This window comes from Falco peregrinus, chromosome 4, assembly GCF_023634155.1.
Source record: "Falco peregrinus isolate bFalPer1 chromosome 4, bFalPer1.pri, whole genome shotgun sequence".
In the NCBI taxonomy this organism is placed as follows: domain Eukaryota; kingdom Metazoa; phylum Chordata; class Aves; order Falconiformes; family Falconidae; genus Falco; species Falco peregrinus.
In genome coordinates, this window is record NC_073724.1 from 110956540 (window position 1) to 110983980 (window position 27441).

General features: G+C 41.5%; 1 protein-coding gene across 1 annotated transcript in view; it reads right to left on the reverse strand.

Annotated features, from left to right (window-relative positions):
- FAT3 (FAT atypical cadherin 3) overlaps positions 1–27441 on the reverse strand; it is a 419039-nt gene that overhangs the window by 36862 nt on the left and 354736 nt on the right. Inside the window, 6 exon segments of the mRNA XM_055802271.1 lie at positions 6882–7680; positions 10145–10342; positions 10895–11038; positions 13701–13838; positions 14494–14708; positions 17267–17656. Coding sequence (XP_055658246.1) covers positions 6882–7680; positions 10145–10342; positions 10895–11038; positions 13701–13838; positions 14494–14708; positions 17267–17656 — 1884 coding nt within the window.

Here is a 27441-nt window from a genome sequence, read left to right on the forward strand (position 1 = left end):
CTGCACAGGACGCGCTGCCAGCCTGACCATATAGCAAAGGCAAACTAGCCCTGTCCCCATGTTCCTCCTGACATTTCTGAGATCTCACATCCTATTGTGTACCTTGTCCAGGCTGCCAAAACCTATCCTCCTTTCTTCTGGCTGTGATTACACAAGTCCCATTGCATATGGAATCGCATAGTGGACTCATGTTGCTACAGAGTGAGAGCTGGACTTTTCATCCTTGTCCTGCACAGGACACGCTGCTGGCGTTGCAGTAAGCCAGGTGCAATTAGGAACCTGGTAGATGCCGGGTCAGCTTCTACATTTGGGTATCTTGTGCGGCTGCTAGGAAAGCAGCCTTTAAGTGCAGGGAAAAAAGGCACTCCTGCCCTTGCTTGTGTCGATTTGCAGCCAGAGCTCAAACAGAGCGAAAGCCAGTTGCTGGGAATGGACAGGTGTCTCTTGTTTTGCTTATCAAATCCATTTACTTAATACATGCAGGTGATCATTTTAACAATAAAAAGTCAGCACCTTTCCTACCCATCACTTTCTGAATATTGGCAGTTCCTGTTTATTGTAGGACCCTTATCGTATTCAAAAACTATTTTTTGAGCATATGTATTTCATTTACAATTTATAACGGAAGAAATCAACCTGTCATAAAGTATATCTCTGAAAATAATGAAAGAAAGAATCTTATTGCTCTCACACTTTAGTACAAGCCAAACAGGGCTCATAGTAAGCATTGCTGAAATTACCTGGCACTGTAAGTATTTTCTGGAAAAAGAAAAATTACCACTGTAGGTTTCAAAGTGGACATGGGCTGACTACAAATGTGGGAATGACTGTAAATGTCTTGCTTGATGTACAGCACAGTCAATTTAATCTTTAACATCCTCGCCTCCTTTGTCAAACATTTGTTTGAGAGGTCTGTGCAGTAAACGATTTACAGTACTGACTGTAGCACTGTTAGAAAATGATGCATGGAAATCTTTATTAATCACTTTAGTAGGTAACATTAACAGGAATAACAGCTGCAATATACAGTCACACTCTTAGTCTCACAGAACTGAGAAACAAGTGTAATTAAGAGGGTTCTACACCACAGAACTATGTTCTATTTAAATGTAAGGTCTACAAAATTTAACAGAGAATGTGACATTTTCTATAGTTTTGGGGTTTTTGATTTTTTTTTGTTGGGTGTTTTTTTTAGGACCCCCCCCCCCACATTCTTGGAATTCAACTGCAAGTAACAATTATTTCTGAAATTATAGCAGGTGGTTAAATATTCTATAGGCTGCCTTGTATTTTCTACTTGGTTCTTTCAGCTGTTTTAATTCATTGTTATGTGACAAATACACAGTATTCTGCTGTACGCAGAGCATATCTCTTGTCTGAACACCCTTAAACCTTTTTTGAGGCTGTAATTCAAGTGAGCCTCTGCACAGCTGACAGACAAGTCATTTGGACAAAAGCCCCACAGCTCGTCAGTGTGCAGAAGAAAGGGGCACTGAGATTTCCAAATGTGGCTTCACAAATTTTCAAATCCCCTGACTTACCACTGTATCTTTGACATGAAGCAGTAAAGCAATAGCTTACTTTGTTATCCGTCTCTGCCGGTTTCTTCAGCTGATTCAGACTCTGATTTGTACTTCAGAGTCATCCTTTCACAGTCAAAAAATATATGGAAAGGATCTAACGTATTTAGTGCAACTGAGGAGATCACTAAAGAACTGCTTACCCTGGCAGGCCAAGAATAGTTCTTCTGGTAAGCTACAAGCAAATCAACTTTTTATTCATCCTGCTGCAGCAGGGTTTCATAGCTGTCACAAAATTTTTAAAATATTCAGACTTGGGAAAAGAAATGCTTTATGCCTGTCTGTATGGTTATAAGTACATAAGCTACAAATCTGCATTATTGCATTGCCCTAGCTAACATACATTTTCAGGCTGATTTCACAACTGTGTGGAGCAAAATTGTGAAATTGTTCAAGGTTCCGTTGTCCACATCAAAGATTTACAGCCCGAGTTTAAATAAAATTATTCTGATGTTGCATCTCCACTCCAAAGAGCAGTCTATTTACCATCCAAGAAGAGATTCAAGGCATATATATTTGAACTGATCATTTTTTTTCTGTAGGCAAGTCCAGACAATTTGTGGCATTCCCTTGAAACTCGCATTACTATTAATAAAGCTGTTCTCTACAAGGTATCACAGAGACACATGAGCTAGCATCAGCCAGCGCATAGCAGGAAAAAGTGGAATAGACCCACTTGATCTTGACAGATCATCCTCTTGTTTAATTCTCTAAAAGAAGGTAAAGGTATTACAATCTCCCTAGTAGTATACTGAGGAAGAAAATACTCTTCCATTGCAAAATGAGACATTTATTTAATTCATGTCCCTCCAAAGAAGGATCACTGTAAATATATTTTGAAAATTGAGTGCTGCAACAACTTTAACTTTAGCCTTGTAATATTTGATGTTTTTCTGTAAGCCCATTCTACTGAATCTGAATGAATATTTAAATAAGAATCTTTTTCTCTTGCTGGCAGAAGACAGCTCGAAAGGTGACTCCTGAATGCCACAGTCCCAGAAAGCATGTAAAGCAAACTCCAAACTGTTACTTTTAAACAATCTAATAATTAAGTTTAGTGGGGAGGGAAGACCATCAACTTGTGAGCTGCATTTTTTTAATTTTTTTTTTAATTTTGGAGCATAGTGACCAGGTATTGTAAGCAATGATTACTGTATACATATCAGTGCAGACAGGGCAAACTTGTTTCTGCACAAGTCAGCCATGGGTTTCAGTTAGTCCAAGTACCCCTGGAAAACTTAGTGTCACACAGTATGTCCTAGGGAATCAGATTCTCTCCCAGTTTTAGAAGAACCAAGACATTTGAGTACTTCCATCCACTCCTCGTTCACAGCTTCACATAAGACCCAAGTGACAGACAGCAGTTCCCACTCACCCTGATTATTACAGTCATCCCTGGCTTCACACTTCAGCTTCCATATTTTATACCAGCTTCTGCATTCTCTGCATGGGCCTTAAAATGGGGGATATTCACAGGGAGAAACATTCGTCCTTACACAAGTGCAATGTTAAAAGGACTACAGCCAAATCAAATAATGAAATTTATCCGCAGTTTTTTGTTCCCAAGCACAGACAGGACACCACCACCTTTTTCAATATTCCTGGCTACCTTGCAAGGAGAGCTCAAGGCTCATTGGTAAGTGTGTGTGCTTCCTGAAAATGGGAAAAGCGGTGTTGGACACATAGGAATTGGGCTCCTGATGCCCAAACCTGCAAAACACCCAGGACTCTTTAAGAGGTAGTGTGTGCTCAGGGCACAAACCACCTCTGAAGATTAGGTCCTACATTAATAGCAGATCATCACAGCCTATGATCTCCTTTTTTCAGAACATTCACAAAATGCTAGAAGTGGCTCCATAAAGTCTGAATTGCCTGGTTGCATAAGAAAGTGGTCCAAGGCTGCTATTCACTTGATTAAATAATGTGGATGTGAGTGTCTGCACCTTTGCTGAACACTTCTGGGTCTATTAGAAAAATTCTTTCAAACTATTAAGCCAGAACCATATTAAACACTTGAAATGGAATTCATCTCATCTAACTTTAGGGCATGATTCATCTGACTGATTTTAGACATCTAGGGAGAGATGTATCACATCATTAAAAATACCTCATTCTTTTCACTGTCTGCAAATGGGGCCTGGAGTGACCAGTTCAGATGTAGATATATACCCACATTTGTCAAGATGATTTCAATCTAGCCCTCTTCCATAAACATACCAAGGTAACCTCACTTTTGTTAAGATTATAATGCAGAACAACTCTATCACAAAGCAGTCCCAACAAAACCTGCTTCTTCGCTGCATCTTTGCCTCAACAAAAAATAATTACTTTTTGTTACTAAGAAATAAAAATACAAAATAGATTTTTGCTTCTGAAAAATGAGAATGTCATAAGGAGTATTTTACATGAAAATATTTATGCCAGTCCTCCTATATTTATTTCCCACAAGCATTAGCAGATGTTTGCATACCTCGTGCCATGTGATGGGAGATTGGCAATTGCATAGCCCCTATGGCCACGCTGAAACAAACCCTGGGCTGTTACAATATTATTCACACAAACACAAGCAGATGAGCCAGAAATCTAAGGAAACCGTTTGTTACTGGAAAACTCTTTAGTTCAATTTTATTGATTTTAAAGGCTTAGATTGATGCATCTGAACTTTCGAACTTCTCCTTCCAGAGCGGAGCTGCTGAACCTCCGAAGTTTACCCACTGCCTGCTTTACAGTCTCCCTGAATTTTCATGTTAGATAACTCCATTTGCTCACAAACGTAATCTAGGTAAATTATGCACAGCTGGCATGCATAAATTGTGCATATCTGTGACATCTGCCAGTGGGAAAAACACTCCAAGTATGATACATATTTCAAGAACGAGTGAATTAGTTCAAACTCCAGCTTTCTGGGTCAGAACTGAATCAGATCTCTGGAAACATATGTGATATTTTAATAGCTTTGTCATAATTCAAGCTATTAATATTTACTGGACATGAAACTATCCTGGTAACAAAGGAAGTACAATACTTTTATTATACTGATAATATCTTGCTAATGCTGTCTTGTTAAACAAGCCAAAATAAATTTATTCTAGTATTTTGTGTGCTTTTTCCTGTCTTGATGCATTTATGGGCATGTACAAGAACTACTGATCAAAGAAGCAGCTGCATTTTTCCAGCTCTTTTACTGGCCCTAGCCTTTAGCCTTCATGAAAGCAAAACTATACATACATTCTCTCATTAATATACCTCAGAAGTCTGTGCACCTCCGTGATAAAACACAGTGTGTGCCTGTGTGTCTAGCTAAACACCAGGGCATTTCTTGTGGCTCCTTTAATTAAAAACAGTGGAAGAAGCTGAAGCATTAACTATTGTTGAGAAGGGCAAAGCATGGATCTTCTTACTTCCCCCTGAAACCAGCAGCTCTGGACATTTTTTTTGTTACAGGCTGGATGATGGGCTAGACGTGCACAACCCCACCCCAAGTCTTGCGGCTCACCCACGGGAAATCAGCACGTAGGGGCTCAAACAGGAGCTGTGGGAACCCTTCCAGCTTTCCAGCTGGACAAGCTGCCTGTTGCAACTCCCCACCCAGCAGCCTTCAAGGCCATGATAAATGGTCCAGAGGCTAGGGACCACAGACGGTCTGCAGAACCACGCTGCCTTTCCGGCAGCCTGCCATGCATTTTGAGGATTGACTGGTACATGACAGAAAAATTTGGAAATCGCTGTCCCAGCTGAATTTTTGTGTTTCCAGTGCAAACTTGCTGTGCAGGGAGGAAAAGAGAGGGAGCTGCTGGATCAGAATTGTTACTGCATTGCAAAGTCCTTTTTTTTTTTTGGAGTTAAGCTAAGGGATTATGAGGCAGATCCACTTAGTATTAGTATCTGAAGGGAATAATACATCATTATTGACTTTAACAGATAGTGAAATGAAATTATAAACACTGAAAATTTTGGCTGCCAGAAAACCAATTTCTGACAGCGAGGGCTATCGCTATCCCCATGGAGATGAGGATTTGTGATTTCTTGGTATGAAAATGAGACAAAGCTATGACTGAGAGAATATAAAAGTGCTCTGCAGACAGTGCTCCTGTTCTGGCTCCTGGACTCATCTGGAAGATATTGCAGCATTGCCTCTCTTAAACCTGCAAAAATCCTTTATTTTAGAGCCTTTCATGTGTAGCAAAATGACGACTATTGTTATAAGGATACACCTCTCTGAAATTTGCAATGCTATTACTTAAAAATTGACCAGACTGTCTGCTCTTGAATGTACATGAAAATACCTCACACGCAGAATTCTGATAGTTTTGCAGAACTGAACTTCTGTGGCATTATTATTCACATGCTGCAGGAGACAATGATTTCTGGTTAAGTTTTATGCAATTTATGCCTATTTTCATCCCCACTGCAATCGATGGTAAGACACAAAGTCCTGCTGACTACTGCAGAAACAAAGGTTGGCCACTGAGAGACACAGCTGCTGAGTTCTTGTACCGCTCGGGGTGTGTGCATGTGTGCTTAAGGTGAGGCAGGCTTAGATGTATTGATCTTACAGCAGCTTTTTTCTCTGCTCTTAAATGAAGTGGAATGAGGAGCAAATAGCCTGGCAAACAAAAGAAACAGAACTATTATTATAATTGCCTGAGGTTTTATACTCCAAGTGCAGAACCATAAGGAAGATTGACTCTCAAGTCTATTTGTCATATATGCCCAGGAGAAATTTTTGCTGAAGTGTGGAGAAGCCTGAAACTCACCTTGTCGCCTACGGTAGCATAAAAGGTCAGGAACAGTGCTTGTAAATAAAATACTTCATTTGTTTCCACCCCTCTCTGCAGCAATGGGACTGGAAAAGGCCTTTCCACCCGCACTGCACCTAAGGTCAGGGGTCCTTTTCCTTGGACACTGCTGGTGCATCACTGAAGATCAGGATGTTCTGCTACGACCATACCCTACGTTTGTTCCAGTGATGGCACCAACTGGGTTGGGAAACCACAGCCCTCCCTCTCCCTTCCTCTCCCACCCCTTTCCCTCCCCTGGAAGCTGGTTGATGGGTCTGATTGCAGAGCCTCCAGGAAAAGCGGTCTTTGTCGTGAAAGGCCAAAGTTCATCAACTTCCATTTACATCAGTAAACACGAACAATTCTTCCTGAGCCTGAGAAATCAATTCCCACAATACATCAGCCAGTCGTGCTTTAACGGACTGAATTGAAATGCCCCTTCTAATCTGCATCAGAGGAATAAAACCTATCCTATCGCATAATGCGCAAAGATGGGAGAGGAAGAGGGAGCGGTACTCACCATTGCACATGCAGCGCACATTCCTGTAAAAGCGGGGGCACACAAAACTAATCCGTGCCGTGCTATAGGTCATCAGGGAATGCGAATCAATAGACAGACTTTGCTCACAGTGTTGTTCTTGACAATCCAGTCCAGAGCAATTCTTCTCCAAGATAGCAGAAATACGAATCACATTTTCCAAGTGTCTCCTCGCATTGGTAAGCTTCTGAATCAAATAGGCAGGCTTATAGAAACCACCGTTGTGCATCTGAACTGCGAACAGCATGTCGAGCTGATTGCCACCCGCCACTGGCTGAATACTGATGATGTGCAGACTGTCTTGTTTCTGGGAAAGCACCGCGTTTCGCAAGGTGCGCCTGAACCCGTGCATGTGAAGGCCCACAAAGTCTTCTGGGGACACGTTCTCAAAACGGATGGTGACTGTGTTCTGCAGCATCTCTTGCAGCAATTGCTCGACGTGGACCACAACATCGATGGGTACCTGGAACCGGCCATCACTGACAGAGACATTCAGGACATACTTGCCGTTATCCAGCCCTCCAAGGGCGATGATCTTCCCATCATGGCTGTTGACCTTGAACAAGCTTTTCTGCTCTGATTTTAGTGTATATGTGAGGACATCATACACATCCTGATCTGTGGCATGAATTTTCCCAATGACTCCCCCAGGAAAATCGTCTTCCATGGTGACAATGAAAATCTCCAGTGGAATGGCCGTTGGTTTGTGAATGCTCTCTTCGATAACTCTCACCTGAACGTAGGTGTGGGAAACCTGCTGAGGCTTCCCAGAGTCCTTTGCCTAATGTAATTTGGAAAAAAAAAAAAAAAAAAAAAAGAATTCCACACATATAACACAGCCAACAACCATAACTTCTTGCTATATATATTTTCACAGCATCAGTAATTCTGAAGACCTCTCAACAGAACTTCTCAAATGCATTTGCAAAATACATATGTAAAGAAACATCTCAGCCATTTCTAGCAGTGGAACTTACAAACTCTTTAGAGAAGCACAGATATCTCATCTAAGTGGATTGCAGAGAGAAATGTGTCAGCAGAATGTCTTACTACTCAAACCAAAATGTTCCCAGGATCCCACTGCTATCACTTGTCATCTTCACTACGCAGCCATTTGAATGTGGTATATTCTGCACCAAATGGAATTGGGCTCACTTCTGCCCTGGAAAAGAGACTTAAGCACTGTGAAGTACCAGCAGCAGCTTCTGCATTGCTTGGGGTGCTCCAAAGTGTTTCAGACCCTGCTTAGTTTGTGTGCATGTGAGAGAGTTCAGAATTTTTTTACAGCGCTCTGTACTACTTTGTCTGAAGCGATTGAGAAACATGCTTGAGATAAATAAAATTTATCACCCTCCAAAAATGAAATAGGGTGCTTGTGCCGATACTAACAATAAAATATGAGAGCAGCACTGCACTTGGACAGATGACTGTATGACCCAGAGCACGTATGATAGCATCATTTGCACTTCTTTATAGAGAGTAGAAGAGCAAGTACGACAAAAAAACCAGGGTCATCTTGACAGAAAGGTGTGCAAACTTGAATCAGTGTCCTTTCCTGCACTAAGAAAAACGTTTCATTGAAGTCACTATTAAGATATACTGCTCCACATGTTTATTTGATCCAGAGAACGGAAGACTAAGCAACCACTGGGCAGAGATCTAACAAACATTCAAAGATTGTTGCATTTGGACAAGGGGAGGAAAATTTACAAACTGAAGAAAAAAAAAAAGGGCAGGATGGCAACAGTAATACAGACATTACTAAGAAAGGATTAGTAATTCTTAGACACTAAAAATCATTCAAAAGGACTGGCTGGAGTATTTTAAAAAGATTATGTTTATGTGCACACACACATGCACAGACATTACGTCCCATTCCACTTTACATTTTAATGTTACTTTTTAATAAATGTAAAACAGAGGTGGAATCTGATGGTTGAAAGGAAAAAGTAGCACTCTGGCATGCATGAACAGAAAGAAATGGTTCTATGGTCTATACACAACAAGAACCTATAAAATATGCTTTTACTGAAGAAATCCCTGAAGAAGATAATACTGGGAGGAATTACGCCCCCACAATCCAACAGCATGGTTTTCTGAACATGTTACTGCATCTCAGACATTGTGGTCTGTCTAATATTTCACTTACATGACATACTTGGATCCATATCTAGACAATGCTGTTTAAATTTAATTCTTATGCCCAATTTTGGCTATACTGGAACTTTGGCTAGCAAATTGCCTTGAAAGCAGGGCATTTTGGGATGAAGGCATGATAAGAATAAAAGGTGAGGGGATTTTTACTTTCCTACAAGGCTCAAAAAATATGTTTCAGGAATATTAAATGGCAAACTTGGAAAACTTTACTTTGATTTAAAGTGTTAGTTAGCATCAGAGCTTACATTTTTTTGAATTGTAACTAACTCAGGATGTTAGTGCTATGAACAGCATTAAACGTGTTTATAAAGGAGCGGATAGGCTGTATTTAGAGAAACCAACCCCAGCAAAGTAAGTGGAGGAAGCCTGCATTTCAGACTTGGCTTATAGGATCATGTCCCGTTTCAATGAAGAGGTGTAGTTCATACCCTAGACTTGCATGTTTACTGAAGTCTACGACATTTGCTCTGGCAGACCTGAGAAATGTGGACAAATTACTTTTGGATTTACAGGTTTTTGTAATCAAAATTACCCTGGTTACAAAGTTCTTCAACAATGACTCTAAAGCTAAGTCTGAGCTGGACTTCTATTTCATGTCTTATTTTCACATTCTTTAAAAGCTAAGTTGACCTTGGAAAAAGTGATTTTGTGAATTCTTGGTAGGCTTCCAAAAATTTATTATTAAATTTATGACTTAAAAGCAGAGGTGATTTTCCTTCCTAGAACAATATTCTGCCATCACTCGTTCTGTGGTGTATTTATATGTAGATAATGTGTTTCTGCTTATTTTCCTCGCTTAGCTACAGAAAAAAAAAAGATGAAAATCTTAAATCATAATGGCCACTTCTCAGAAAATTCATTTCATGTGGAGGAAATGGGAAAGGTGGTTGTCTACCTATTTATATTTATATGAAATTAGGTTTAAGGACATCAAAGGAAATATAACATATTGTACATTTTTAAACTGGAATGCATGGTATTTGCTCATAGAATATGGCCAATTAAAACCAACCCACACAGGCAACGTACAGATGACCTACCACTATGAGGGTTTTTGTTTCTGTGTGGATGCAAAAACCAAGTCGTACCTGCACGCAGAGCACATATTCGGTTGCGACCATGTGCTTGAAGATGACTGCAGATCTCAAGACACCGTGAGGATCCAGCGTAAACTCTTCCTCTTCATTGCCAGTGAGGATGGTGAAGGTAAAAGGGGGGCCATTGTGAAAAGAGTCTTTGTCTGTCACTACCAGCTGCAAAATGCTTGTGCCCACTGGTTTATTTTCCTTTACACATATACACAGTGTATAAAGAAAAGGATTAAAATTATACATAGAACAATCATAAAATACCATGTTTTGCTATCAAGAATATTCAGCTGAATGCTCTTTGCCCAAGATAGCACTTCACAAGCAGCGTTTATTTGACATTGATTACGGCCCATGGACTATTAAACAGAGATGGAGGTACCCACCACATCTCCAGGGACTGATGAGCTCTGCCTGATACTGTGTCTGATCAGGACTGACTAACCATTAAGACTTGCATGCTGAGCAAGGTGTAAAGAAGTGCAAACTGATCCCGGCTCAGTGTTTTTGAGGCCAGAGTACCTGGCACAACAGGGATGAATGGTAAAATGTGTGACAGATGCTGAGGTTAAGGAGCCTCAGCAAACAGAAACTTACCAAAGACTTAAGAAAGGCGTGTTTATACTTTCCTTTAAATAAGATCACTTGATACATCTTTTGCCGATAAATCCTCAAAAGCTACTTAACTGAAACCAAATGCTCTTGTATTTTAAAAGTCAGGCAAGTTTTTGATGTGCAGGATAAACTTACTTGAATTACAGCTGTATAGTTCGATGGAGTAAATACAGGGCTATTATCGTTCACATCAGAAATGTCCACATTGACCGTCACAGTTGAAGACAAAGGAGGGGTGCCGCTGTCTCTTGCCTGGATAACTAATGAATAACCAGATATCTGCAAAAAGGTGAAAACATTAAATCATCGTGAAAGCAGTCCTAAATTTTAATTCATGTTCTTTACATCCAGTACACCACCTACCATATTCTAAGGAAAGCTGTTTGGCCTCATTACCTTCCCTGCCCTTAGGATAACATTATCCTGTTTATTGCCACTCTGTGTCCCAACTTCTGTTTTATAAGGCTATCAATAAACATAACAACTTCACTGTATTAAAATAACAGTATCAGATGACGCACTCCTGAAACAAAGGGGCAGACAAAAAATAAATGATGGATAATATCCAGACTCAGACATTACTACTGTAGCTCTGTAGCTAACATTTTCATCTCTCCTAGGTGTCAGCTGGGAAACCTGATTCTATTTATCTTACGGTTGGTTTCCAGGATGTTATATAAATTGCTTATTAAAGCCAACCTCAGTTTGACACACAGTGTTTCTAACATGGTGATGGAGAACGAAGAAAAAGTTTACCGGCAATTGGCTTGAGCACACTGGAAAATATGTGGGACTACTAGGGACAACGGTCTCTGTAGCAACAGGATATTAACCACCATTCAGTAGGAGATAAGGGTTTCTTCAGCCAGCTTGTTTGCAACAGACACAAACTACTCAGCACAGAGTGGGCAGTTCAGTGCATCACCCATGGGCCCTCTCAGCACGTATGTGCTCACGCATGAGGTGTAAGTGTATGTGACAATTTGCAAAAGCTCTGTCTATGCATAGCTTATGGATGACAGTTTGATTTTATGAACTGCATCCTTATGTCAGCCTCCTTAGGTCTTACAACTGCTTTTTACTGTACATCCCCCCCGCGCTCTGCAGGGAATGCTGCTGACACGTCTGCCTGTGAATCCTTCTGGGGGGGCAGGGGGTGAGCAAAGGGCAAAACATGCGCCAGGTAAAACACCCTGCTCCAGCCTCTCAGTGCAGGGCTGGGAAGGGGAAAAGTGCCTCCCTGTAGGTGGGAACAGCATAATGTTAAAGAGGCTTTTTCAGGGTGGGGGGAAATCCAAAGGCATTTGGAAAATAAAAGCCATTTGGGTAGGAGGTCCCTCCTATTGTATAGGCTATGTGTATGAAACAGGGAGGCTCATCTGGGATGTAGGACCGACCTAAAGAAAAAGGAAACTGTTTTTTTGGAGGGTTGTAAGGAGAAGAAAGACTGATATTTGGTGAGGGCATAGTGACATAGAAGGGAGGAAGAATCCTAAACTATGGAAATCAAGATACTGAGATAGAGAATTAATATTTCATTTTAACCCCCTTTCAAGCTGCAATTTCTACTGCTAGCTAAAGACAAGACTGACTGTTTTGTGGGATCTTTCCCAAATTTTGTGTGTTTTCTTTCATTTCAATGTATCCCCAAAAAGTACATGGCAAAAGTCATGGTTTCTACGTGATTACAGGTCTAGAAATGAGTTTCCTTAAACCACTGAAACATGGGAGTCAGCACTGCCTTTGGGGATCTACAGCAGATGGGGCATCGTGTATCATTTTCCCTGAAGGGGTCAGAAACACCTGTGTCAAGGAAATGTGCCAAGGAAGCAAAGAAAAACACAGTATCACAGCTTATTTTAACCAAGGGAAGCTTTGGAAAATGCAGATCTTTAACAGAGCTGGTATTGAACACACACACACACGCTGGTGAGGGCAAATCTATGTGTCTGAATGCAGTTGTACATGAGTGCACTTCAGAAGCTAAGGAAAATCATATTAAGAAGTAAAGCCTGTGCCATTTAAGAGAAATATATTACAGCAAATTTGTAATATGCACAGCCATTGTTACTTCCCTGTCCTCGGTCTGCGGTAAAGTCATTCGGCCACCAAACACTGGCAGTTTAATCCTGCCTTTGTGATAATACAGAAAGGATATTTGCAGAGTTTTAAGCAGTAGCCCTGCTTCCAGTAAAGCGCTTTTCTAGCTGAGCCCATATTCCGAGGATAGCAATCAGCTTCCCCAGTTTCACGGATGTATTGCTGGGAGGCAGGAGGCATGGAAGCTGTGTAGCACTCTCCTGCCCTGCTAGCAGCACAGGCAACTGTATTTGTTTCTTTCCAAAAGCTGCTAATTGCTAGCTATGACAAAATGGTGATAAATCACCCTGAGTGAGTAATCTAGTGAGCAAACAAAGCAGCAGAATCTGCGTAATGAAGCACTCTTTCACTTTTGGTACAGCCTGGCCACTTCATAACATCACCTCCCCAGTGACATGTTTTGCAGCGTGCTAATTAATGGCTGAGGTCTCAGCTCAGTGCTTGGTGCCACAATCTGGAGCATGTTGTAATCACTCCTCTGCACACACCGCTGCACGTGTGTGCTTGCACACGCAGGGAGAGGAGCCAGCTCATTAACACAGCAACAGCTGCTGGTGGCACCACAGGAGAAATCCAGGGTTGCTTTCTTCCCCCGTCTGGCCCCAGATGCTGTGTTGGTGCAGGATGGGGATACTAGATGAGTAGTTGGGTTGTGGATAGGATCGGGGATAGTGTGGAGGTGGGAAGAAGTGGAACAGTCTTAGAAAGACCTATCGGAGCATCTTAGGCTGATCACTGCAGACTATAAAAAAAAGCTTCTTCAAAATAAGGTAGCAGCATGGTTGAGATCAATACACATCTGTAAGTCATTGTAAGTTAAGAAGTCCCACGTGTCTCTTACCCTTTCTCTATCCAATTTCTTTTTAACCTTCACGAGTCCCAAAACAGGATCAACTGAAAATTCATTGTCTCGATCCCCATTCACTATGGAAAAATGAATCTGGCCATTGGAAGGACTGTCCAGATCTTCTGCTATCAACTTTTTTGAGAGAAGAGTGAAAATAAGCAAAACAAATATTAAGCCATCTGTATGATACATTAATTGCTCAACACCCCAAAAAGTAAGACTTCGTATTGCATCAGACCAGTTACCTCTGAGCTGCACACCTCTACAGCATCAAGCCAATCAGTTTTTGATAGGAGGCTCCCCTTGGATGTTTTTAAAAGTCTAGCCTTAAAACATACACAATATTTAATCTTTATATTCCATATAACACTTACTTTCTGGATCCCCAAGTTCCAAGATGAAATTATTGTGATGTCTGAGTATGGCACACTGTGTGCCAGACTACACCAATACTATGTATTTCACTGAAAAGTTGAATTCTGCCTGTCTAATAAACGCCACTTTTTTCTAGCTGATTCATGAAATGCAATGCCTTAAACATGTCATTGTTCTTTGACAGCATATTGGAGTTAAAAACAAACAGGCGGTACACTCCTGCTACTTTCTTTTGAGGGGAAACTGGCAGAAGCCTGGAAAGTAGTAGCAGATGCAGAGTATTGATGAGAGAACAGTTCGGTTGATTCAAGATGCAGTAGTTATCATTATTAACCAGTGCAGCCATATTTTACTAAAGGTCATGTGGCAGAGGGCTTTGTCCTGCCTACGCGCTGCCCACGGCCTCACTCACCATTATCACCGAATCACCGACAGCGGCATCCTCGCTGATGACTGCACTGTAGACCACCTGGCTGAATTTCGGCGCGTTGTCATTAACATCTGTCACATTCACGTTCACAGTTGTAACGGCGCTCAGGGCTGGAGTACCTCCATCTTTTGCTTCCACTACTAAGTAGAAATCCTTACACGATTCATAATCCAAAGCTTCAAAAATGGAAATCACTCCTTTGAAGCAAGGGAGGGAATGTCAGCAGCCAGTGAAAAATAAAAAATGCCACAGACTAAGGGATTTGACTGCAGTAAACAGTACAGCATGCTATTTATCAGTATGGCACACACACAAAATATGCTGTTCTAACTGTAACATATAACCCAATCCAATAAAAATATTTGGTCAGGTTTCTACTGCTGTCGTTTGATTAAAGAATGATGCCAATTGCACTTGGGTTGCCTGCAGAAAGGACCTTCACAAGGCATGAAGCAATGAATGGTTCCTCATGAAAGTAACTTTTATTATACGAGTATGGTAGACGGAGAAGAGGGGGCCATATCCACCCATTTGCCTGGGCTCAGGAACAGAGCCTGTGGGAGAACTGGATGCCGACTCTGGAAATCAGCCCTGACAAGTCAACAGAAATTCACTCCCACATAATTAACTTCTCATGAATTAAATACAAATGAATGGGGTATGAATACCTTTGAGAAATCAGTTGTCTATCATTTATATGATTAAATAGGGATTTCCCCACTCAAGTAGGTTTATAAATTTGGGGTTCCCTCACCACACAATCAAAACCAAGACTTCCTGTAACTTGACTCACTTTGTGTGGTCAGACCCCCTCTAGGGTAGAAATTATTTTTATGTAAGCCTTACACTTGTTTCCCGTGTACCCATAACCTTAACAAGAAGGGGGGAGCGGGTTGTGCACAGGTTACTAGGGATGCCTTGAAGGAGGTAATACTGGGCATGGCAAGAAAGACTTAAAAACAAATCCTTAACCTTGGCAAGCCAAATCCTTTTCAGTACAGACCCATCAGGAGCAGGGATGCATGGGGCTTAAAGGTCATTTAGACTAACTGCTGCCCAACACAAGTCAGCTGAACCTAATAATTTCTGAATGTACTCATCTCTGAGGTTCTTATAAACCTCCAACAACACCAGTTTCCTAACCTTCTTATGAAATGTATTTCAGTGCTTAGCAATCATTACAGTTAGAAATTTCCTCCTCTCACTTAACCGAAATAATCCAAATGCAATTTAAGTCCATTCACAATTTCTTTTCTCATGAGTGGGCATGGAGAACAGTTTATTCCCCTCCTCTTCATAGGCACTTTTAACAGGGTTGAATACTAACAGCATGTCTTCTCTTTTTGAGCTTAAATAGCCTCAATTCCTTCAGTCTTTCCTGGTAAGCCACATTTTACAGACCTCAGATCATTCTTCTTAATCTCATCTGGGCTCCTTCCAAATGAATCCTACCTTTCAGCGTGACTTGCTGGAAGCAGGAGCCCTGAAAAGAAGCTTCAAGTGGCTAGCAGAGAGTTCCCACTGATAAATGGTGTGAAGGGCACTCTTTTTTCAAGCCCTGATCAGGCATGCTACATCAGCACCCGGCTGTCTGGAAACTGAGCTCCTGCCTCTAAACCGATAATAATGGAGCTGTCACACATTAATGAATAATAAATAGTTGTGGTTTTTTTTCCCTGTGTGATTAAGCTTCATTATGGGTTTTTATTGATTTATCTCCTTGGCTTCATTGTCAAATGTGAAGTTAAGTATCGCTGTCTAGGCGTATTTATGTTTAAATTTCGTTAACACTAATCAACGTTACGAAGATAACAGACAACACACAATTATGTCAAGTCCCTTACATGTAAGGCAGTGGCCTCCACAGAGTGGAGAGAGATTTTTGCACACAGTAACATAAATGACACAATGCATCATTTTGAGACTTTCCAGGTTACTGGTTACTACAGCTGCACTCGAACAAGTGTTACCTTCAGCTCTCAAAATCAAGATTGTTTTGCTCTGAGGCTCTGGTGGCAGGTTTGTAGGGGTCACCCTAAATGTTATGAGAATAAGAGGATCCACTACAGAAGCACAGAAGAATCACAGCTTACTGTTGATGGATTGAAACCTCAGTAAGGAAAAGGAATATATCCCACTTAAGAAATTCAAAGAAAATGAGCCATTTGCATAAAAAATAAGGTAGCTTTCTTAGTATTACTTAAAGAGAAGCAGAAGTATGTTTTTAAAATTTGTGATGTATAACCAAAAAAAGAAAAACAAAACCCAAACCATCGCTGAAGTCAACTGTCAGACACAAATCAGGAGCAACCTAAGTCAGTGAAGTTTCATACAGTTGTATAAACAGCAATTATATGTTAGGATTGCCAGGTATTTGGTCCTGATAGCACTGCCTGATGCTTACTAAGATCCAGACAGTTGAAGCCGTACTCAGTTGGTAAGCAGATAAACATTGCAAGTGTTCATAACTGTAAGGGTTGCACAGCGGGGCTAATGGGTTGTCACATCCACATTGACTTCAACAGACATAATAATGGAGAAAAGTATTCTCTACTCGACTTGGGGCAGCTCAGTGTGACTGTAATTTACATCACTCTCCAACATAAAATTGTTTTTTAACTGTGCCGCTAATTCCACATTGACAAGCTCTGAGTCTCTGCTCTTGGAAATTATTTGGTCCAAGAGCCTTCCCTAAAGCATTCACATTTTTCTGGTGCTTTCATTTTGCATTAGAAGTAAAATCCACTTTACAAACCTGTTTTGGAGTTAATCCTGAACTTCCCTTTCTCATTGCCTGATCTGATGAGATAGGCAATCTCAGCATTTGTACCAATGTCTTGGCTTGTAGCAAAAACAGAAAGGACCTCAGTGCCAGGTGAGGTGTCTTCAGGTACTGTAACAAGATAATCTCTTCTTTCAAACACAGGGGGGTTGTCATTAATGTCTAGCACTGTAATGGTAACAGTGGCAAACGAGGACAAGGTCAGCACAATGCTCTGATCTGATGCTTTTACACTGATGTTATAGGAAGACTGAAGCTCTCTATCAAGTGGGTGCTCCAAAATAATGATTCCTGATGACCGGTCAACTGAGAAGTAACCATCTGCAGAGTCTGCCAGGGAATAGGTAACTTTTCTGTTCACACCTGAAAGAGAAGCAAATGTGAAAATGATAAAGTGAAAAAAAATATCAATAACCTCTTCCCCTCTAATGCAAACCCTAGGCAAAAGCTGCTATTGCACTGATCATTTCCAGTGAGGCTGGAGCACATGGAGGCAGGAGTGGGTACAGTATTGCTGAAAGTTTGGGAGATCAAGATATGCTTTTTTCATATGTCAGATCCCCATGGATAAGTTAAGTTCCTTCCCTCATCGTGATACTTTTTTAAAGGATCAGTTTGCAGAAGTGCTGTGTAATGAAACTTGAAAGCAGAATCCAGATATGGTCCTTGCTCAGAAAAGCTTACAATTGAATTAGATGAGACAGGCAGAATGCTGAAATTGGAAATGTCTCAGAGCACATCTTGAAGGAACAGAAATGTACGTAAGGGGAAAATAAACCCATAAAAATACATCAGGTGGCACAGAATGTACTTGCTACCCGTGCTGCCTTGATTCTACTGTTGAGCAGCAAAATATTATCAGAAGATGATACCTGTTAGAGAAAAGCTGCATCAAAGAACTCCTGACAGAAGATGGACATTTCAGAAAGTGTCCCCCACTCCCCCAATTTGAGAGCAGAACTTGAATCGCATGATAGATATCCCGTGTTTTTCAAATCCTGCCTGTATTTCCCAACACAGAACACCTATCCACCCAGCTGCTGAACATGCAGCTCTATGCGAAGGTTGTTGTCAGTAATAAGGCCTGAGGGGAAGGCATTAACTTGGCTGCTTACTGCACTACAGTGGGATAGCCATGTCAAATCCAATTAAAACTGAACACAGATGCAACCCAATTCAACTCCCTTGATGCTGGCTGATTTCGTGATTTGGTCCTGGGTGCTTCACTAAGAGATTGTAACTAAACCACAAAGATCCACTAAAATGGAGAGTCTCTGTTTTAACATCTCTCACTTGAGCATTTGCTGCCCTTTTTGTTGGAGAACAGACTTTACAAGCCTGACATTAATCAGATGAACAAGAGCTACCAATCCCTTCTAGGCATATTTTGTTAATTTAAATTTTGTGACAGTATTATTCTGCTTTCCAGCAGCAAAGCACTGTAGAATGTCTGATCAAAAGCAGCACAAATCAGTTGTTTTCTGCTTGACGTAGCAGGAGTAGAGCATCCACACAAGGGGGAGCCGGGAGACTCTCTCTTCAATCACAGGCACATAAAAGCTAGAGCAACTACAAAGTCCCAGACCTTACTTGGGGAGCATTTGGAATTACTGTTTGGCCTCTTCAGGGAATAAAGTTTTTATGCAGTGCTTGAGACACCACAGTCTATTTCAAAAGTTCAAATGTCTTTAAAATAAGGAAATTTTTAAATGGCAATATTGCAATGAAACTTTTTTTTTTTTTTTTTTTATCACAGCTGAACCTCTCTATTCATCATGGTGTCTCCAGTGTGAAAAATACTAAGGCCCCCCTTCAGTGGAACAGGCAAAGCAACCAAGGAGGTGACTCCTGTCCTACAGACGAGGTACCAAAGTCAGCCTACTCAGACACTCTTTTCATGTGCTGAAACAGCCCAAGTGTGAATACCCTACAGCCTGCTGGAGACCACACTCGCCTCTTCACTCAGTCTTTTTATACAAGCATCCCCATGCTCTGCCAGCTGACAATCAACTACACATACCAAAGTGAAAAAGGAGTAAAACCTTCTGGAAAGTGGAAGGTTTTGGTGGTCTGACTGGCGGGAGGTGTGCCTATATTTCTAACAGGGGAAGATCTCCTTCTGCTAGAAATTCTTCCCAAACTTCCACTTACAAAAAGGGACAGACCAAACCAGAACAATTAATGAGCTAGTAATTAGAGCTGATCCCTGGGGATGCTAGAACAGGGGATTTTGCCTGATTCAGAGCACGCAGTTGAACACCCAACCTACATGAGTTTTAACTGTAAAGGTATTTAGTACTCTTTACTGGGCTCTCTTGATGTCTGCCAGTTTACACATAGGATTAAATACTTCTCTGAAGCAGGGACCTTAACACACACCTTCTATGCATTTGTGTCTGTGCCTGAAGGAGAGCCTTGGTCTGGTTTGGGTGTTGCTCTGACACAAACTCCCTATTTGATACTCACTGCACCATACCTGGGCACAAGACAGAAGATTCAGATACGATGGTCTTTAAAGGCACAAATAGCTAGAAAGGAGATGGCCTACTTGTGTCTTGAAACACCCAAAACTTCAGCGAGAGCATCTTGCCGGGGGAGTAGGAAGAGACAGAATTTGGTGCATCTGACACCGTGTAGGGTGAGTGTACATACAGAAAGTGATTAACTCTGGTTACTGCAATCTGATTGATATATAATCTGACTGCTTTCCTTGTCTTCTGCTTCCTAAAGGTCCATTAACGCACAAAATATGAACAATGTTTTTTGGTAAGTGATTGCTAGTCATCCATCAATGGAGACAGTTCAGCCAGAGATGACGGTGTTCTGGTTGCCAACTCTAATACAAGGGATTTTTAGGCAGAAATGGAGAGAGAAGGCAAATGCTTCTATTTTTCTTTCCTTGAAAACAAGAGAGGAATACAGAAGTTCCAGGGATGTGGGTTATCTGGTACCAGTCTGGTCTGATGACAAAACCAGTCTTATTTTTCCCATGGGACCTAGAGGAAAAGCTCTTACGGGTGAAAATGCCATTTTATGCAAGTAAAGACAGAAGATCAGGGCAGAAGACCTGAGCTGGGATGCTCACGGATACCAACCATTGGTGGCTTTCAGGCTGAATGCAGAGGCAGAATACAAGGAGAAACACAGAGACAGATCTCAGCTGCCTGCTGACCTTCCCCACAGTGCTTTGTGGGGCTGGAGTCTTGGGAGGAAAATTAATTCAATGAAAAGCTGTGGCAGAAACAGCACTTTAAAGAAAGTTGTTTCCACTTAGATTCCCAACCCAAGGCTGGAAACAAAATGGGCACGAGCAAAAGTGAAGCAGGAAGTTATTTCCACTGAAATCCAAAATGCTTTATCCAGGAACTACCATCTGCGGAGAGAGAAGTGTCCACCGGTGTGTGTCAGTGGCATCCCTGCCATGAAGGTGATGGTAGATTCTGCTGTGACTATAAAGGAGATGCCTTCTCTGGAAAGGAAACGACTGCTCCAGCACCATGCTTCCTGCACTGGTAAAGTGAGCAATCCTCCTGCACTGCTGGCCCACAGCTGTTGGGGGAGTAATGTTTGCAAACTGTGTTGTGTCTATGCGCTTACTCACTTAAACTTCTCAGATTTCTAAGGTGCCAGTTACAAACATAAGCTATTTGAACATGGAAAGCTTTGCAGAAATTACTATTCCTGTAAGAGGATTGCAGTACATTTTGAAAATAAAGGAATAAGCAAGCACATTTTCTATCTAGACTTGTATTAGCATATGATAGAATATTGCCCTTTGCCAAATCTCCGGTGTGAAGAGCTTGTACAGCATACAGCTGTCTAGTACCTCAAACGCCATCCTTCAAACAGTTTCTTTTCTTGTTTTCTTCTGTACTAAAACAAAGGGTCATGCACTGAATGTCACATAATGACATCTTCTATGTTTTAAATAGCACCAGAGAAATAACTTCTCTTTATAATTCAGGAGTATCAAGTTCCTCCTTGTCTGATTCACAGAATCACAGAATCATTTAGGTTGGAATAGATCTTTTAGATCGTCAGGTCCAACCATTAACCCAGGACTGCCAAGTCCACCACTAAACCATGTCCCTAAGTGCCACATCTACATATCTTTTAAATATCTCCAGGAATGGTAACTCAAACACTTCCCTGGGCAGCCTCTTCCAATGCTTGATAACCTTTTCGGTAAAGAAATTTTTCCTAATATCCAGTCTAAACCTCCCCTGAACTTGAGGCCATTTCCTCTTCCCCTATCCCTTGTTACCTGGGCGAAGAGACCGACCCCACCTGCCTACAGCCTCCTGTCAGGCAGCTGTAGAGAGCGATAAGGTTCCCCCTCAGCCCCCTCCTCTCCAGGCTGAGCACCCCCAGTTCCCACAGCCGCTCCCCATCAGACTTGTGCTCCAGCCCCTTCCCCAGCCCCGTTGCCCTTCCCTGGACACGCTCCAGCACCTCAGTGTCCCTCTTGCAGTGAGGGGCCCAGAACTGAACCCAGCATTCGAGGTGCAGCTCAGCTGAAAATGGTGGAGTTACAGTTTGGTCCAGACCGACACAAATTAAAAGGCAATAACACAACAGGCACAATTCTCATACGACAATGAGTTTCTGCAGTGGGCACTGCCTGCCAAGTGCATCACGCACAAACTAAGATTTACATGTATTAAAGACCATACATAGTGTGTTTCTCCTTTCTTTTTTCATCTGTCACCATGAACTCATTATTTAATATGTTTCCCCAAGTACAGCTAGCCCACTTGTTCTTGTTTTTCTCTGGAAAATGATGCTTAACTTTGTCATCTGATCATTTTCATTTTGAAACCTATGGAAAGAAAAATAATGGCAAGCATTAAAAATAAACAAACAAGAAGTAAAATAGAAAGCTGCCCAGAAAGAGAGCTGTAAAGTAAGTTATTTATCAATTTAGCATTGATTTGGAAGCATGGTATCTGATTATTGTGCTTCCTCTTGCCTCTGTCTTTCATGGTGTGACTATTAACATCGGCGTGTAACTATGGCTTTTCCTGATTTCCCCAGCATTAACTACACCATCAATTACCGGAACTTAAAAGTCTACAACTTCATGAACAGCAAACAGGACAGAAGATGAATACTAAACCAGATTTTGTAATGCTCTACTCCATCATTTTGAGATGAAAGAGAAAAATCTTGCCAGAAGTACCTTGCTGAACTGTAGAAGAATATATGGCCCCATAGGGAAAGATAGTTCAAGTGTTTTTTACAACTGAAGCCGAAAAGCTAGCCAAGTTTATAACACCACTACTGAGACAAGGCTTTCACTGCTTTGTCCCTTTTCTGTGGGGAAATGACAGCCTTAACCCCAAAGGCGTTTACTCACACCAGTACTCCAGTGGTTGAAAGCCGGGCCACAGAGGACAGCGATGAAGATCACCAACCCCTTACTGAAGGGAAGTACCGGACAGAAATGGCAGGCATAAGCTTTTAGTTGCATGGTACCTTCCATGGGTGTCTAAAACCCTGCTTTCCATTTCAGCTGTGTTGTGGTTGTCCTTTTTGGTGGGAAGATGAGATCTGGCTGGTTGGCTCACCAGCCCTCTCTCTTCTAGCAGAGATGTACATAGCCCAGGGTACTGGCTGACGTGACGACACGAATACTTATTTCCACCAGTGCTCCTGAGTGATTCACTTCCTCATGCTTATCAGACATAAGCTTGATTATTTTTCTGAAGTGGGAGAGTCCATTTTGGATACACCTGACTTAGGGTTACACATTGCAGCTGACAACATTGGGCAACATAGCCAGAAGCAATGGAATGCTCATGTAGAGAAATACATATATAAAAACATATGCATGTATGTATGTCTGTATATACAGACACAAACATACATACACGTTTCAGTGATCTGGTTTAAATACAGGGCTTATTCAGCCAACATAATCCAAGAGGTACAATTCTCCTTGCCTAGTTCTTTGCCTCCATGTTGCTAACAATGTCTTGGAATTCTCAAAAATTAAAGAAATCAATAGAAGTGACAGAGTATAAAAATAGCAGGAATCTTATCAGGTAATCTAATTTATCCCTGCACAAAAAAAGGATCCCCAAACGCAGGCCTACCTTTTGATCATGAACTTGCATAACCTCCTTGGGTAACACACCTTAGTGCCTCACTTTTCTTACAACTAAAAATCTTGTTCTGGCTTTTTGCTGAGATCGAATCAAAATAATAAAAGATGAGGGCAAAGAAAGAACAAAGGTCTACTTCCTTCCTCAGAGCTACTTGTCTGATATCTGAAGACTGTTACACTTCATTTCAATTTTTTTACCCCTGGCACCCCCTCTCAACTGTTTTAATATTTCCTGGTAGCACACATTTTCCAGACCTATGATCTTTCTTGGAAATCTGCAGGTAGCCCACATCTCCCTGGGAGTGCTGTACCCAAAACCTGACACAGCCTTTCAGGTCAGGATTTGCCAACACCAAGCAAACAGAAAGAACTACTTCTGTTTTTCAGAATTACTCTTGTTTACTCATCTCATTAAAGTATTTGCCTTTTCACACCGGTATGAAAGTGCAAACACACATTCAGCTTGCGATTCACCATAACACAGCTGCTCCTCTGCCCTTCTGCTGCCCAGACAGTCATTACCCAGACAATACTGCCGCGCTTAGTTATTCTTACTTAAACACAGGACTTCACATTTATCTTGATGACTTGCATTGTATTTTTCCACACCACTTTTCCAACTGTTCAGTCCCACAACTATGACTTTGACACTACCCAGGGTACTTGCAGCTCCATTCTGCTTTCTGACATCTAGCAAAACAGACCGTATACCCACTTATCCATCCAGGAGTGAAAGCAAGAGCAATGCTGCACCCAGTATCTTTCTTAACTTATCCCTCCAGTGTAATAGCCATTACAAACTCACCTGATAACAGTTTCAGGTAGATCATGTTTCCCTAGCTTGCTTATAAAAATACCATGCGGCACAATGTCAAAAACCTCACTAAACCTAAGCCATACTACCCATAATATTTCTTTCTAAATGGCCTCTTTGCATGTTGCAGAAAGAAATGAGATTGGTTTGATGACTTCTGGTTGCTGAACACAGACTAGCTCTTAGTCACCTTGAGATATAGATATATATATATATATACTCCTTATTGTAATGCAAGTTGGATGACTAAGTTCCCCTGACTACCGATCTGCAGCTTTAAAAATCCGTCCCTTTGAAAGATTCAACAAGGTCACAGAGACTGAAGACTGGAAGTATTAGGTCTCCCGAGTGCCTAGGCATGGGAAGCAAAATAAGCAGTATGAAGTAGGGCTTGTTTAGGCAGAAACCCAAACTTTCTATCATAATCCCCAAACACCTTGTTTGCTTACCTCCTAACACTAGGTAACTCTAAACTCTACAGAGCCTGACTATTATTTTTTATTTGGCAATTTTTCAGGGGCCCAATGTGCTGTATCTCCGCATTCCTAGAAGTGCTTCTGCTTTTATTAGGAAGGCAAAATATAGGTTTTCTCCTGAACAACTCACTGGGTGAACTTGGACCTGTAGATGTCCTCAGGACTGGCCAGCCCACCGGGGCATGTGGGGCACTGCCCTCCCACTCTCCTTATGGAACAGAAGTCTAATGGTAAGGACCTTTCCAGGAAAAAGTAACAAAAGGTACATTGCCATAGACTATGATTTTTCGCTTAATAAACCCTGGGGAACAGAGCCCAGAACACCAGCCAGGCTACAAAGCAAGTCTTACTCATGTCGTCTTCTTTTCCTCTGGCTGATTCCTGAATCCTTTTTCAAAACAACTTCAGTGATGGAGGAAAGGACCCCCTGCTTCAGCTATAACTGCCTACTTGTGCAATGTTGCTTTGAATAGCTGCAGAAAAAGGAATTAATAATTTTGGGTCTTCCGTATCCTGGATTAGTGCACTAACCCCTGGACTATTTTACAAGTCAGTGAGGCAAAGACATAGGTAAAGATATAGGAAGTTCCATGTATGATTTAAAGACAATGTACCATCCTCTGGGAAGTATCTTGTAATATTTATTTTACAAAAACTCTCAGAAAATATCCAGAAATAATCTAGCTAGTGCTGGCATCATTGTCCAAGTTATCTACCTGGTTATCTACCTGTCAGCTGTTGGATTTTAGTAAAACTTCCATCAACTCTCTTCTTCTTGTTATTCGTGTTTTAATCCCTGTTTTCTTCCTTTTGAGACCCTGAACACCTCAAAAGTTTCTAGACCCATTTTAAGGGACCTGCTCAACATAAACAAACACGCAAATTAGAGGTTTGCTGTATACTGACTTCGCCAGCAAATGCCAACATAAATACCTACTGCAGCATTTCTACTATTTTGTTACCTGCCATTATATATAATTCAGAAAACTGCTCTTCAATCAAGTTGTGACTGTAATGCACTTCTCTCTGACACTTCTGCAATCTCACCTGGCAGCACTTTACCCTCCCCCAAGCTCAGCTGTGTGTGCAACAGGCTCAGTTGCAGTAATTCCTTCATGAGCAAAGCCCATCGTTGATAAGGTTGAAGTCTGTACTCGTTACTTCCATGTACATGTTCTTGAAAGCAGTGGACCCATTGGACAACCTAATGGAGTGATTTTTTTCTATGCTGTGCTCACAGCACTTCAATTCCACTTTCTACAAACAAGTGATAAACCCTGGAGAACTGTCTATATTCTTCAGTTATTGTTTTTCATAGATAGTTCATTTTTATTGTTTTAATGGTTTCTTCATTTTCCTCCTTGACACAAGGAGAGGACAAGAAGAAAAAGAAGATATAATACGCTTGCTTCACCACCCTCCTGGAGGCAGGTACACTCCAGACTGGACTAACTGAATCCTAAAGGAGAAGCTCTATTACCATTCTTTCCTTGAAAAGACATTTCTTACTCTCCGTGTACCTCACGAGTGCATGTGCTAAGGTGGGTTTTTTGGGTGGGTTTTTGACAAACCAAGTCTTCACTGAAACACTGAAATCACTGGGGTCAAACCTTGCACAGAAAATATCAGGTTTGTGACAGATTTCTTCAAAATCCAAGATAAAACTTTCTATCAGAAGCTGAAAGAAAATGGCACTCCTTCCTGCAGTTCGCCAGGTTCCCCAGCTGCACACCAGGCAGATGAAAGGCCACAGTTTTCTCCCCTGTACTTCTTGGTGAAGGTCAGGGTTGGGGAGCCAACGTCTCCCAGCGAGAAGGTCAAATGGCTTCTCCAAAAGGGCTGTGTCCCTTCTGCGGCAGCTCTTCCACTTTGTTCAGGGACATGAACAATCCGTGCCCCATACCAAGAACCAGTCTGATTAGACTTGATTAATTTAAACTCTCCGCATTAAACACAAATGCACTAATCAGATGATTACAGAATCTTTCTCATAAATCTTGGTCCAAAAAGTACTGAATTCTATACAACTCTAAAAAACATAACCAAATTCAGCCATAATTGACCTGTATAACATGGTGCTTTAACTTATTTATGGGAAAGCCTCAAGTTTCATTCTGGCTCCCTGAATTAGGCTTTCAACACCCATTTTTCCCCTCACACCCACCTGAGTATCAAAGCTTCAAATACCGAGAGCAAAGAACAGAAAACCAGGATCATCATTCAAATCTCTCCACTCTCAAACTAGCTGTATGGGTGTTTTCCTGAACTGATGAATAAATCTCAGATTGTTCTGTGTTCTGCTGTGAGGCTACAAGCCCTGCAAAAGCTGGGAGGCATCTGTAACTCTGGGCATCCTATGCACAGAAGTGGGAAAGTGCTTTGGAAAAAAAGTACCACACTGCTTGTTATTTTTCTAGGTTGCATTACTCAATGCTATTAAATCTGCTACTAGACATGGGAGAGTGTTTTCCCAAACTACACTTTCAGCAAAATCTCTTCTGGCATTAATTATTCTTTGAATTATGTCCATCTTGAGAAGAACTGGCAGCCAGAGAGGGCACCAGTGTGGGTTTGCTGCCCGTCTGCACTGCTCTGCTAGGTCACCATGAGGATATTACGCTTTTGTCTGTATCCACAGTGTGGGTCTCTGGTTATTCCTAGAGGTCCCCTGGGGTGCACATGCTGTATAGCACTCCATGCTTGCAGATATCCAAAAGCCATCTGGACACAGTCCTAGACAACCTGCTGTAGG